This window comes from Tribolium castaneum, chromosome 7 (genome assembly GCF_031307605.1).
Source record: "Tribolium castaneum strain GA2 chromosome 7, icTriCast1.1, whole genome shotgun sequence".
NCBI classification, from domain to species: Eukaryota; Metazoa; Arthropoda; class Insecta; order Coleoptera; family Tenebrionidae; genus Tribolium; species Tribolium castaneum.
The window spans coordinates 1771359-1783960 of NC_087400.1; the positions used below are offsets into that span (position 1 = coordinate 1771359).

The 12602-nt window shown below is 32.4% G+C and overlaps 1 protein-coding gene across 5 annotated transcripts in view; it reads right to left on the reverse strand.

Annotated features, from left to right (window-relative positions):
- Nucleotides 1-12602, reverse strand: part of sim (single-minded) — a 34415-nt gene that overhangs the window by 7777 nt on the left and 14036 nt on the right. For 4 of the 5 annotated variants that reach the window (XM_064358005.1, XM_064358003.1, XM_064358002.1 and 1 more), the window contains 3 exons: nt 9054-9257; nt 5913-6088; nt 5665-5856 (listed from right to left, as the gene is read on the reverse strand). In XM_064358005.1, the coding sequence (XP_064214075.1) occupies nt 5665-5856; nt 5913-6088; nt 9054-9228 (543 nt within the window). In that variant the 5' untranslated portion in view covers nt 9229-9257. Of the gene's footprint in view, nt 1-5664; nt 5857-5912; nt 6089-8890; nt 8953-9053; nt 9258-12602 lie in introns of those variants that run through there. The other variant, XM_064358006.1, reaches the window with a different exon arrangement.

The window sequence follows — 12602 nt, forward strand, 5'->3', positions numbered from 1 at the left end:
TTCTGTTGGTGAACTTGGGGTTATTTATACAGCGTGGAATTTTTATTTAGGCGATTTTGGTAAAAATTCCGTAATAGTTTTTATTTATCTGTTGTCAGAAATGCATAGCCACCTCTTAATTATTTTTTTTATGTCAAGTGACACCTCGTACGAAAGCCCTTTACGCACGCAATACAATGCACTATTTGTTTTTTGACTTTTTTCAAAGCCTACGTGTTAAAAAAATAACCAATTTATAAGTTAAACGTTATTTAATGCAACAATTGCTCAAAATAGACACAGTTCCTCTCCAAGGAAATAACATAATGATAGTAGCATGGATTTCAAACATTTTGCAACATTTCTAGCGTGATTTGCCTAGTTTCAACTTATAAAATTCGTTTTTATTTTTTTATCGCGTAGGCTTTGGAAATATTCAGAAAACAAAGAGTGCGTTGTATTCCTTGCAAAGTCCTCTTTCACATGAGGTGACACTTGACATACCGTTACATTTGAAAAAAAAAGTTAGAGGTGGCTGTGCATTTTTGAAAACAGATAAACAAAAACCGCATGCAGTAAATGACGCGCGAAGAAAAACACAAATCGAGCTGTTTCAGGATTTTTTACAAAAATCGCTCATATCCAAGTTTTAAATTTTATTTTAGTCAATAATTCCACACTGTTTTAATTTTTTTATCGCGTAGGCTTTGGAAATATTCAGAAAACAAAGAGTGCGTTGTATTCCTTGCAAAGTTCTCTTTTACATGAGGTGTCACACGACATACCGTTACATTTGAAAAAAAAGTCAGAGGTGGCTGTGCATTTTTGAAAACAGATAAACAAAAACCGCATGCAGTAAATGACGCGCGAAGAAAAACACAAATCGAGCAGTTTCAGGATTTTTTACAAAAATCGCTCATATCCAAGTTATAAATTTTATTTTAGTCAATAATTCCACACTGCTTTAATTTTTTATCGCATAGGCTTTGGAAATATTCAGAAAACAAAGAGTGCGTTGTATTCCTTGCAAAGTTTTCTTTCACATGAGGTGTCACACGACATACCGTTACATTTGAAAAAAAAGTTAGAGGTGGCTGTGCATTTTTGAAAACAGATAAACAAAAACCGCATGCAGTAAATGACGCGCGAAGAAAAACACAAATCGAGCTGTTTCAGGATTTTTTACAAAAATTGCTCATATCCAAGTTATAAATTTTATTTTAGTCAATAATTCCACACTGTTTTAATTTTTTGATCGCGTAGGCTTTGGAAATATTCAGAAAACAAAGAGTGCGTTGTATTCCTTGCAAAGTGCTCTTTTACATGTGGTGTCACACGACATACCGTTACATTTGAAAAAAAAGTCAGAAGTGGCTGTGCATTTTTCAAAACACATAAACAAAAACCGCATGCAGTAAATGACGCGCGAAGAAAAACACAAATCGAGCTGTTTCAGGATTTTTTACAAAAATCGCTCATATCCAAGTTTTAAATTTTATTTTTGTCAATAATTCCACACTGATTTAATTTTTTATCGCGTAGGCTTTGGAAATATTCAGAAAACAAAGAGTGCGTTGTATTCCTTGCAAAGCTCTCTTTTACATGAGGTGTCACACGACATACCGTTACATTTGAAAAAAAAGTTAGAGGTGGCTGTGCATTTTTCAAAACGGATAAACAAAAACCGCATGCACCAAATGACGCGCGAAGAAAAACACAAATCGGCCTGTTTCAGGATTTTTTACAAAAATCGCTCATATCCAAGTTATGAATTTTATTTGTCAATAATTCCACAATGCTTAATTTTTTGTCGCGTAGGCTTTGGAAATTTTCAGAAAACAAAGAGTTGTATTCCTTGCAAGTGCTCTTTTACCATCTCTGAAGGTTTTTTATTGAGTGTAAGATTACTACTCACTGTTCAAAAATGTTTATCAAGTAACTTTTGAAATTTAGACGTAATGTCAAAGTGACAGATTCTTCAAAATAATGCAAAAATGCTTCGAATTTAAAAATAAAAACACGGAAATATAAAATACAAAAAAGAAAAACTCTACACCTGAAACAACTTTGTCGAAAAATGCAAAAAAAATAATAAAAAGCTAATTCAAAGATTTGACAAAGATGACAGTTGTAAAAAACTACAAGTGCCATTTGAATTTCATAGTCAACTTGATGAACAACCATTTTTGGATACTTTGTAGTTAGAATTATGAAACAGAAATTTTATTACAAAAATTACAAATTTATAAAATATTTACAATTTTCAAAAAAAAAAATAGGTGTACTATCTTATTTTAACGTTTGACTTTACCAATAGAAAGTTTTTTAATTGGCGCAGTCGGTAGGATTTGCAATAAATTTATGCCGAGTCCCTGCGCCAGCAAAAAATTATTCTCGAGCAAGTAACAAACTGAAAACTAATTTGCAAATTGGCATATGATTAGTTTTAATTAGCGTGCAGTAATTGGATAACACATGTTTACACTTTCGAGAGTCCTTGCCTCCTCGCACACAAAGGAACTAAATCAGAGCTGCATATGCATGATGTGTGTGCTTAAATCTTCCCTCATTTATTCCACAATCCATCATTCCTGTCATACATGCAATTAAATTTGCTTTTTTCAATTACTCGTTTGAGGAGAAGGCAATGTCGTTGCACCTGATTTACGGCCTTTTTCACCAAAAAAACCGAGTCATCAATAACCGAAATAGTTGGCATTTCACGCCCTTTCGTCCTACGTGATTTCGGCCGGATTTTTGGGCGCAATAAAGCAATGCAAAGGTGCGATAAATTTCTCTGGCCATCTGCACCAGGAGCTAGTTAATGTATGCGGGGCAACGCGCGAGGGCGCGTGACTAGACAAAGGGCTAAAAACGGCCCTGAATCGACCTAGACCAATACTTCATACGGCCGTCAAAAGTCGCGTTTCGCTGTTTGTTTTCTTTAACGTTAGAAATATCGATCTCTGTTTATCGAAGAAATGGATATTTGGAAAGACAACAACCAGGAGAAGGAACGAGACATTTTTAATGAATGAGTACTTCCGCACAAGTGGGCTTTGAAAGTGACACACTTGGGGACATACCTGGGCAAGAATATCAGGTGTAACCTGGATTCGTCAGCAATATTTCACATATGTATTTGTCACGATTAAAAACCTTTATATTATTTTTCCCAAAAAGTGCGTACTTTTTTTAGAAATAGTTATTAATCCACCTGTTGAGAGCCACTGTGTGCTTTATGAGCAGTTATTTTTTTCATTAAACAAAATGGAAATGGTGGCGCATGGTCGTTTTGAGAATTTTTTGAAATAGCGGCTGACACGTTCATTAGTGTGGGAGGTTCGAATCCCGGTCCAGGCAAAAAAAAATTGTGTTTTTTTTCGTAAAATTTAATAACAAAAATAACGTAGTGGTCCCAGAAGTTAATTTACCTCTACTGTTTTGGCAATAATATTAAAATTTACGCTAATTTTTATAATTCTAGTTCAGCGGTTCTCAAAATTTGAGACTAGGAAAGTAAAAAAGTACTAGGATGGCTTAGAATTTAAGTTGGCAACATTAAATCATGTAAAGACAGTCTATTCAATGGCTACTTTGATTTAGTTTTATTAATTTTCAACGACGCAAATCGCTTGGAATTACATTTTTAGCCGAAAATGTCAGTTTTTACACAGGTTTGATTGGAATTTTTTGCTAAATTGCTTTTTTAGACTTTCAAATCGGTTTGTTTTGCTTAAAAATGTCCGTTTTTTTAGTCAAAAAACGCCAATTCTTCCAGTAATTTGGCTTAAACTCGTTAATTATTATCCACAATTTTTTGCTCTAAGTTCTATTTTGGGCAAAAATGTCGATTTTCGTAATAAGTGGGTTGAAACTGATTCATTTTCATCGTTTTATTGCTTAAAAACAAGGGAAATCATCTGGAATTAGGTGAAAATTAGCTAAAAACGTTAATTTTCGCACTGGTTCGCTCAGTTGCTTTGGAAAACTTTAACTCGCCTTATTTTTACTAAAAAACTGTGACTTTTTACTTTTTTCTCGTTGATTTTTGTAATAACAATGATTTTTTGCTTAAAAATGTGTCATCAATTAATAGCTCAAACCACAATTTTCGACTAGAGATTTGACTCAAATTCGTTGAATGTCAACAATTTTTTCTGAAATCGTTCTGAAATATAAGTCCCAAATTTTGAGAACCGCTGAACTAGAATTATAAAAAATTAGCGTAAATTTTAATATTCTTTACAAAACAGCAGAGATAAATTAACTTCTTGGTCCATTACGTTAAAAAAAAACAATTTTTTTTTGCCAGGACCGGGATTCGAACCCCCTACACAAATGAACATGTTAGCCACAATTTCGAAAAATTCTTAAAACGCCCATGCGCCACCATCGTTATTTTATTTAATGAAAAAATCAACTCCTAATAAACCATCATAAGACACACAGTGGCTCTCAACAGGTGGGTTAGTAAAATTTCTGAAGAAAGTACGCAATTTTTGGAAAAATTATATAAGGGTTTTTAATTTGTCTAGACTTAGACATTTACAGCAACAAACAAATATCATTTCTTGTATATTTTTGTAATTCTTAAAAACATGATTTTCAGATAAGCTTTGTGGGATAGATTGTTATAGTGCCAAAAAAAAAAATAATAAAAAAAATAGTAAAACTTAATTTTTACGAAAGTGAAGAATCGTAAGAGAAATATTGAAATTGGATATTTTTTTTTTATTTAAAAATCTCAATTACATTTTCAAAGAAAAAAACATTTTGGGAAGCGATGATAAAACCTTTCAAGACAACAAAGAAAAAAAAATATCATTTCCTGTATAGTATTTTCCTAAAACCGTATAAGATACACGATGTGTCAAAATCCTACCTGTTTTCTTTGTAAAATTTAAAATAAAACAAATATTTCCAGATCAGCCAATTTTTTTAAAATGCTTAATAAGAACGTTTAAAAATGAACTCAAAAAAACAATTACTTACCTAATTCAGTTTTGATTATAAAATATTGTAGATAATTAGAAATAAAAAATTTTAGATTCAAAATTTATTAGGAATTCAATAAAATTTGTAGTCGTTTACTTACCTAATGAAATTATTTATTACAATTACAATTTACAATTCTTACGGAAAAATTGCAACAAAATATTTTTTTTTAATCTCGAAATCTAGACTTATATTTTCAAAGAAAACACGAAATGTAAATATCTTCAGCGCCAACTGTTTTTTACGTTTAGAAAACAAAAGAATCAAGTGACTTTATGCCAATTAAAATGTTAACCTAATATTCCGAATTCTTAACTAGAACTTTGCGTAAAATCGTCCTTATTTTGTCAAAAATTTTGCTCCTCAGAAGAAGAAAACAATTTACTTACCTGGAGATCATCTAGACCTAAGTCCATTTTTTTATTTTTTTATCCCACATTTAAAAAAAATAAAAAATACAATTCGATCAAATTGTTTAAAAATCTGTATTTCGAAATATTATGCAACACCAGTGAAGCTTGTTGCCGAAACGTTACTTTAACTCTATAAATAAACATTAAAAGGCTTTCATTTTTTTTCAATAATTCCCAATCTTTGTACCAATACATTAACAATAAAAAAATACCAAAAAAACACAAAAAAAACAAAAAATACTGAAGTAAAAAAAAATGAAAAAAAATCCCCTACCTTGTAGCCCCCATTCGTCAGCCCCGCATTCCTCTTGGCCAGCACGCACTTCATCCGCAGGAAAAACGCCCTTTCGCTCTCATAATCCTGCTGTGAGGCCAACGGCGGTATCGTCGGACTCAAAACCGCCGTCATCTCGTCATGATCCGCAGGATGGATATACTCATAAATGCTATTCCCCGTGAGTTCTACCTGAGAAAATCGCGTTGATTTGCTCGAAATAACACACACAAAACCGATCAATTTACCTGCGACAGCCCCAAATGCACCGACGCCGTCTCTGATATGTACATGATTTTGCCATCAGGGGCCACTACGAAGATAAAACCGTCGAGAGTTTGGAGGAGATAGGAGCCCAGCTCCTTGATGGGGGCTTCCCGGGGGTTGGGGACGACGGGAGTGGCCCCCCACGCGTCCCCGAGACCTGGAAGGAATTGAATATTATTTAAAATGGGTCTTTTATTATTTAAATTAATTTATTCGTGCGAGGCCACCGCATAAAGGAATCTCCAATTTCGCTCCGGTATTTGTTTAGGGTCACTTGCTACTTTACATTAGAAAAACGCGAGTTTCTAACGCCTCTGTAATTTATTGTATGAGGAGACATTTAAATTGGTTTTGTCAATATGTCATGTGAACTTATAGGATGGTGGTAAATACGGTTTTATTGTGCTCTAATGATGTTATCTGCTTTTTTGGACGCGCTATTTGAATGAATCTGTAGATATGTATCTCGGGTTCATTTGGATGCGGTAATTCTCATAAGCATATTATGGGAAAACGGCTGTTTGTGCAAATTAAAGATTACAAATGAAAAAAATCACAAAAATTAGTTTAAAGGATTGTCTAATTTGATGATATGTTCAAAAACTAGCTTTTCATTACTAGATTTAACTTATAGTTAAATTACTATAGCTTAGGTTTGAGTTAAAGTTAACTCAATGCATAGTTTTCCCAAAAAAATCGTTCCGAAATTAAAGTCCCAAATTTTGAGAACCGCTGAACTAGAATTATAAAAATTTGCGTAAATGTTAGTATTATTGACAAAACAGCAGAGGTAAATTAATTTTCTGGTCCACTACGTTATTCTTTTATTTCATTTTGTTTTATTATTGTAATTTTACGAAAAAAAAAACAAAATTTTTTGCCAGGACCGGGATTCGAACCTCCCACACAAATGAACAAGTTGGCCACGATTTTGAAAAATTTTCAAAACGCCTATGCGCCATCATCTCCTTTTTTTATGAAAAAATTAACTGTTAATAAACTACCATAAGTCAGTGGCTCTCAACAGGTGGGTTAATAAAAAATTCTGAAGAAACTACGCACTTTTTGGGAAAATGGTATAAGGGTTTTTAACACCCTGTATTTACCTCGACATTGAAATAACGTTTTCTTAGCTGTTAGTTATTAGAAATGCAATTTTTTTTAAAAATCGTCCAAAATTAGACGGAAAAAAACCAAATTCCTTTGCATTTTCGGGCATTTATAAGATTTTGGAGATAAATTTTCTTAAAAAAAATTATTTATTTAGTTGTTATGGGCGAAATTTAGTTACAAACATGTGGGAAGATTACTAAATTTATTAAAAAAAGTGTAGTTTACACTTTTTTTGAACACTAAAGTGCGTTTTTTTGAAATAAAGCTTAATAATAATAATTAAGCGTTTCTAAAAATTTCGGTAAAATCAAAATGAAAAATCACCATATTCGTTGGAAATGGTGAATTTTTCGAGCATATTTCAAAAAAATTTCTCTAAAACGGTCTGAAAAATTTCTAAATAGGGGCAAAAATAGCTTTATTTTGTCATTTTTTTTACAATTTTTAGAACATTTTTTACCAAAAATTCATGGGCTGGTTCAAAATATCAGTTAATTTAAGTATATTTTTTTAGCTAGAAGCGTAATTATTTCAAAAAAATTCCTCCAAAATATTAAGACTACAAAAAAAAACAAAATCTTTCGAATTTTGAAAATAAATGCTTCTGAAATTTTACACAATATAGCCGGAAATAACATGATTTTGAGGTTTCCGAGCTTTTTTGTACGTATTTCGCCAAAAAAAGAACACAAATAAGTTAAAAATTAACAAAATATTTTGAAAATAATGATATTTTTTAGAAGCGCAATTATATCAAAAAATTTTGTACAAAATAAAACGGAAAAACACTAAAGTCGTTTGAAAATCGTTCCTTTTTGCCCTGTTCGGGTGTTTATCACGTGGTTTTGAAGACAAATGCCACGAAAATTTCACTAAATCGGTTTGGAAAACTCTTAACTGGGCCAAAAATTCCATTATTTTCAAAATTTTAAGCGTTTTTTGGACGTTTTTCTTAAAAAAAAACAAATTTTTTCAAAAATAAGTCAAAAGTTCACTAAAAATGTCGAAAATAGTGTTGTCTATTCTTTTTTTTTGAGAATGTTTCCTTATCTGGAAGTGGAATTTTAACAAAAATAAGGCAAAAAGTTTACAAATGTGCATTTTTCGAGCATTTTTGCACGTTTTTAAGATAAAAATTGCTTAAAATCGGTCTGAAAAACTGTTAAGTAGAGCCGAAAATAAGATTATTTACACATTTTTCACTCAAAAACAGTGGTTTCGCAAATTTTTGGCACAAATAAGTTGGAAATAACGTTACTTTTTCGAGTATTTCTCATCTTGAAGCACACTTATATCAAGAAAATTTGTACAAAATAAGGCGAGAATAATAAGTTTTCAAGTCAAGTTTAGTGAAAAATGAGTAAATTAGACAGAAAATGCATAGATTTCCCAAAAAATTAAGTCCCAAATTTTGAGAACCGCTGAACTAGAATTATAAAAATTAGCGTAAAAAATTCTCAAAGCGCCTACGTGCTCTCCATTTTGTTTAATACAAAAATTAACTGCTAATAAACTACCATTAGCCACACAGTGGCTCTCAACAGGTGGGTTAATAAAAATTTCTGAAAAAAGTACGCACTTTTCGGAAAAATGATATAATTTTTTTGATTTCTCAACTGCTTAAATACATTTCTACACTAAAAACTCCATTTTACCAAATGAATTTTGAACTATTATTTCACTAATAATAATAATTATCAAATACAATTCCAAAAATTTACGACTGGGGAAAAAAATTTTGAGCTGTTGCTTGAACACTACTTGTCCATTTCGTAAAAAGTAAGATTATAGTTATTTCATTGAATCAAAATGCGAATCCAGAGACAAAAAAAAGTGAGATTCTTACCTATTTTGCCAAAATTTTTCATCAAGAAGCACATTTCTGTAATGACAAATTTAGTGTAAGATACCAGCTAGTGAAATCGGTGCAGTTAGACCCAAAAAAAATCGAGCACGAATTTTATACAATATTTTTTCTTCAACCACAAATGTGAAAAATTTTGACTCACCATCGGGGAAAACTTGCCTCATCTTCAAATAGGACGTCGTAAGTCGAATAACCGACGCCTTATCCAACTGCGAGGTGATGGCAGCAGGAAGCGGCAACAGCTTGGCCAACTCGATGAATTCGGCGTTTTCCTTTTCCCTGCGGGACCGCGCCGCATTTTTGCTTTTTTCCTTCATAGCGCCTCGAGCAACGGCGCTCAAAGATTCTGAAATAAAACAAGAAAATTATTACTACCCCAAGCCACTTGACGCAACTTCAACAGCCCTCAGCCAACGTTTCGCAAAAATAAGCGCATTGTTGTTCGTTCATTAACGAACTGATGCTCAGTTCTCGCAATTATTTGAAATTTAAATTATTGTTCGAGTGGTTTCAAGGGTCGCGGACAAAGCCTGCATAATGCGATTTTTTACCTACTTTTTTGCCGGCGTGTGTTACCGAAGGAAAACTTCATTTTTACATTTTTCATGATAAAACAGCACACATGAAGTTTGTAGCACACATCACTGGACTGGAGATTGGGGAAATGTCGAGGCTGTAGCTTAGGGGTGTTTTAAATTGCCTCTTTAATGGTCCAACAGGTCGTTACAGGTGGTGGGTGGTAAAATGCATGGGTATTTAGAGAATGAAGGGACAAAGGAGGTAACGCCTTCAAATGGTGGGAATTCCCCAGATAAGGGATGATGGGCATTAAGGGGGGCGGGGGCTGGATTTACATCAGTAGGTACATTTTTACGATTATTTTACAGGAGCTAGGAGAAAACGCGTTTTTCAATTGTATCATTAACTTTAAAAAAAAATATTTTCTCAATTGCGGCTAAACTATTCGAAAAAGTGGAACTATTTTCATCCATACCTATGCAAAATGACCCGGGGAATCGATTGGCGTCGAGAAAACTGCCAAATTCCCAATAGTTTCTAAGTTATGAATTTTTTAAAATTTGACCAATTTTTGCTTTATTTTGCAAATTTCTCGAAAACTATTGGTCGGAGAACAATGATCTTTTTTGGAAAAAATAGATAATTTAAAGAGCTTTTCAACGATGATACACTTCATGGGGTTATCTTTAATAGTTCCGGAGTTATTGCTCGATAAATGTACCGGGTACCGAAAATTGACCAAAATCTCGACAAAAATTGTAAAAATCAAACATTAAAAAATCGGTCAAATGGACTTTTTTGGGACTTTTAACAACTCTAGTGGGTTGTTAAGACATATAAAAGTCCATAAAATTTTGCTAGAGTGAGTTTAAATTTTTTTTTTCCTTTTTATGAAAGTATTGTATTTATGTTAATTTTTTTTATTTTTTTATTTTCTCAATTACGGTTAAATTACTCGAAAAAGTGGAACTATTTTCATCCACACCTATGCAAAATGATCCGGGGAATTGATTGGCGTCGAGAAAACTGCCAAATTTCCAATAGTTTTTTAGTTATGAATTTTTTAAAATTTGACCAATTTTTGTTTTTATTTGCAATTTTCTCGAAAACTATTGGTCGGAGAACAATGATCTTTTTTGGAAAAAATAGATAATTTAAAGAGCTTTTCAACGATAATACACTTCATGGGGTTATCTTTAATAGTTCCGGAGTTATTGCTCGATAAATGTACCGGGTACCGAAAATTGACCAAAATCGCGACAAAAATTGGAAAAATCAAACATTAAAAAATCGGTCAAATGGACTTTTTTGGGACTTTTAACAACTCTAGTGGGTTGTTAAGACATATAAAACTCCATAAAATTTTGCTAGAGTGAGTTTAAATTTTTTTTTTCCTTTTTATGAAAGTATTGTATTTATGTTAATTTTTTTTATTTTTTTATTTTCTCAATTACGGTTAAATTACTCGAAAAAGTGGAACTATTTTCATCCACACCTATGCAAAATGATCCGGGGAATTGATTGGCGTCGAGAAAACTGCCAAATTTCCAATAGTTTTTTAGTTATGAATTTTTTAAAATTTTACCAATTTTTGCTTTTATTTGCAATTTTCTCAAAAACTATTAGTCGAAGAACAATGATCTTTTTTGAAAAAGATAGATAATTCAAAGAACTTTCCAACGATAATACACTTCATGGGGTTATCTCTGATAGTTCCGGAGCTATTGCTCGAGAAATGTTCCGGGTACCGAAAATCGACAAAATTTGTGACGAAAATTGAAAAAATCAAACGTCAAAAAATCGAACATATGGACTTTTTGTTGACTTTTAACAACTTTTGTGGTTTGTTAAGACATGTAGAAGTCCATAAAAATTTTCTGGAGTGAGTTTAAAAAAAAATATTTTTTCACCTCTTTGAAGGTAAGTGTGTTTTAACTCAGGAAATTTTAGCAAAAAAATTAAAAATTTTAAATCTCGTGAAAAGTTGGTATAATACACAAAATGAGCCGCTGAATTCAATGGAACAAACCGCATTGCTCTACGACTTTTAGTTTTCGAGTTATGAATTTTTTTGTTGAATAAAACTGTTCACCATAAATAATGGCTACGCTAAATTTAGGCAAAAAATTTTAAATTTTTTATTCTTGTGAAAAATTGATATATTATGTAAAATGAGCCGTAGAATTCAATCGAACAAACCGCATTGCTCTACGACTTTTAGTTTTTTTTTATGAATTTTTTTAGTGAAAAACTTTGATCGCCCTCTGTAGTCGGAACCGTTGCCCGGAGCGGCTCCGGGTTTAGACGAAAAAATAGCTAAAATTAAGCGCTATCAGATGGATTTTTGTTCGTTGCTCTAAGTCTTACAGTTTCCGAGAAAAACGCAAAAAAAAGTTTCCAATTTCACTTTTTTCAATTTTCAACCGCCAATTACGGCGAAACTATTAGAGTTATCGAGAAACGGAAAAATGGAGGACAACCGGAATAAAAAACTCTACAAAATGGCATAGGACTCAAGGCGATATCTCGCAAAAAAATTTTCAATTTTCAAACGCCGATTACGGCCAAACTAAAATAGTTAGGAGAAGACTTAGGAAAGAGCACTTCAAAATCTATAAGATAGAATCGGTTTTATTTCATTTTGAGACACTTTAAAAATTGACCGATTTCTAAGGGGGGTGTCAACTTTTTTCAATTTTTTTTATTTTCTCATTTACGCCGAAACTATTCGAAAAAGTATAATCAAAGTTTTCCTAAAGTTGGAAAACAGGTCAGTGGGCTGCACTGTTTTATTTACAAAAGATTCTTAACAGATATCGCTCTAATAAATCACCCTTTCGTCGAATAATTCTGTAATTGGTCTAAAGGTCACGTTTTGGCTAGTGTTAACAGCGTTCAAATCACGTCCGTTTGTTATTATCCAGATAAATACAAAGTATCATGGATGGTAATGTTGCATGTAATCTAAATTTGCACTTACTAGCCAGCTGGATAAATATACCATTGTTAATTATTGCTTTAGACACGTACGCAGATTACCAGGATATTAGCTCATGATGGAACGCTTATTATTCCACCTCCACTCGCAACAAATTGCGCTCTTTTTCTCGACTTTTACGCCGAAGAAATCGGCGAAAATTTTCCAACCTGCTGTCACAGGTAATTTGGGAAT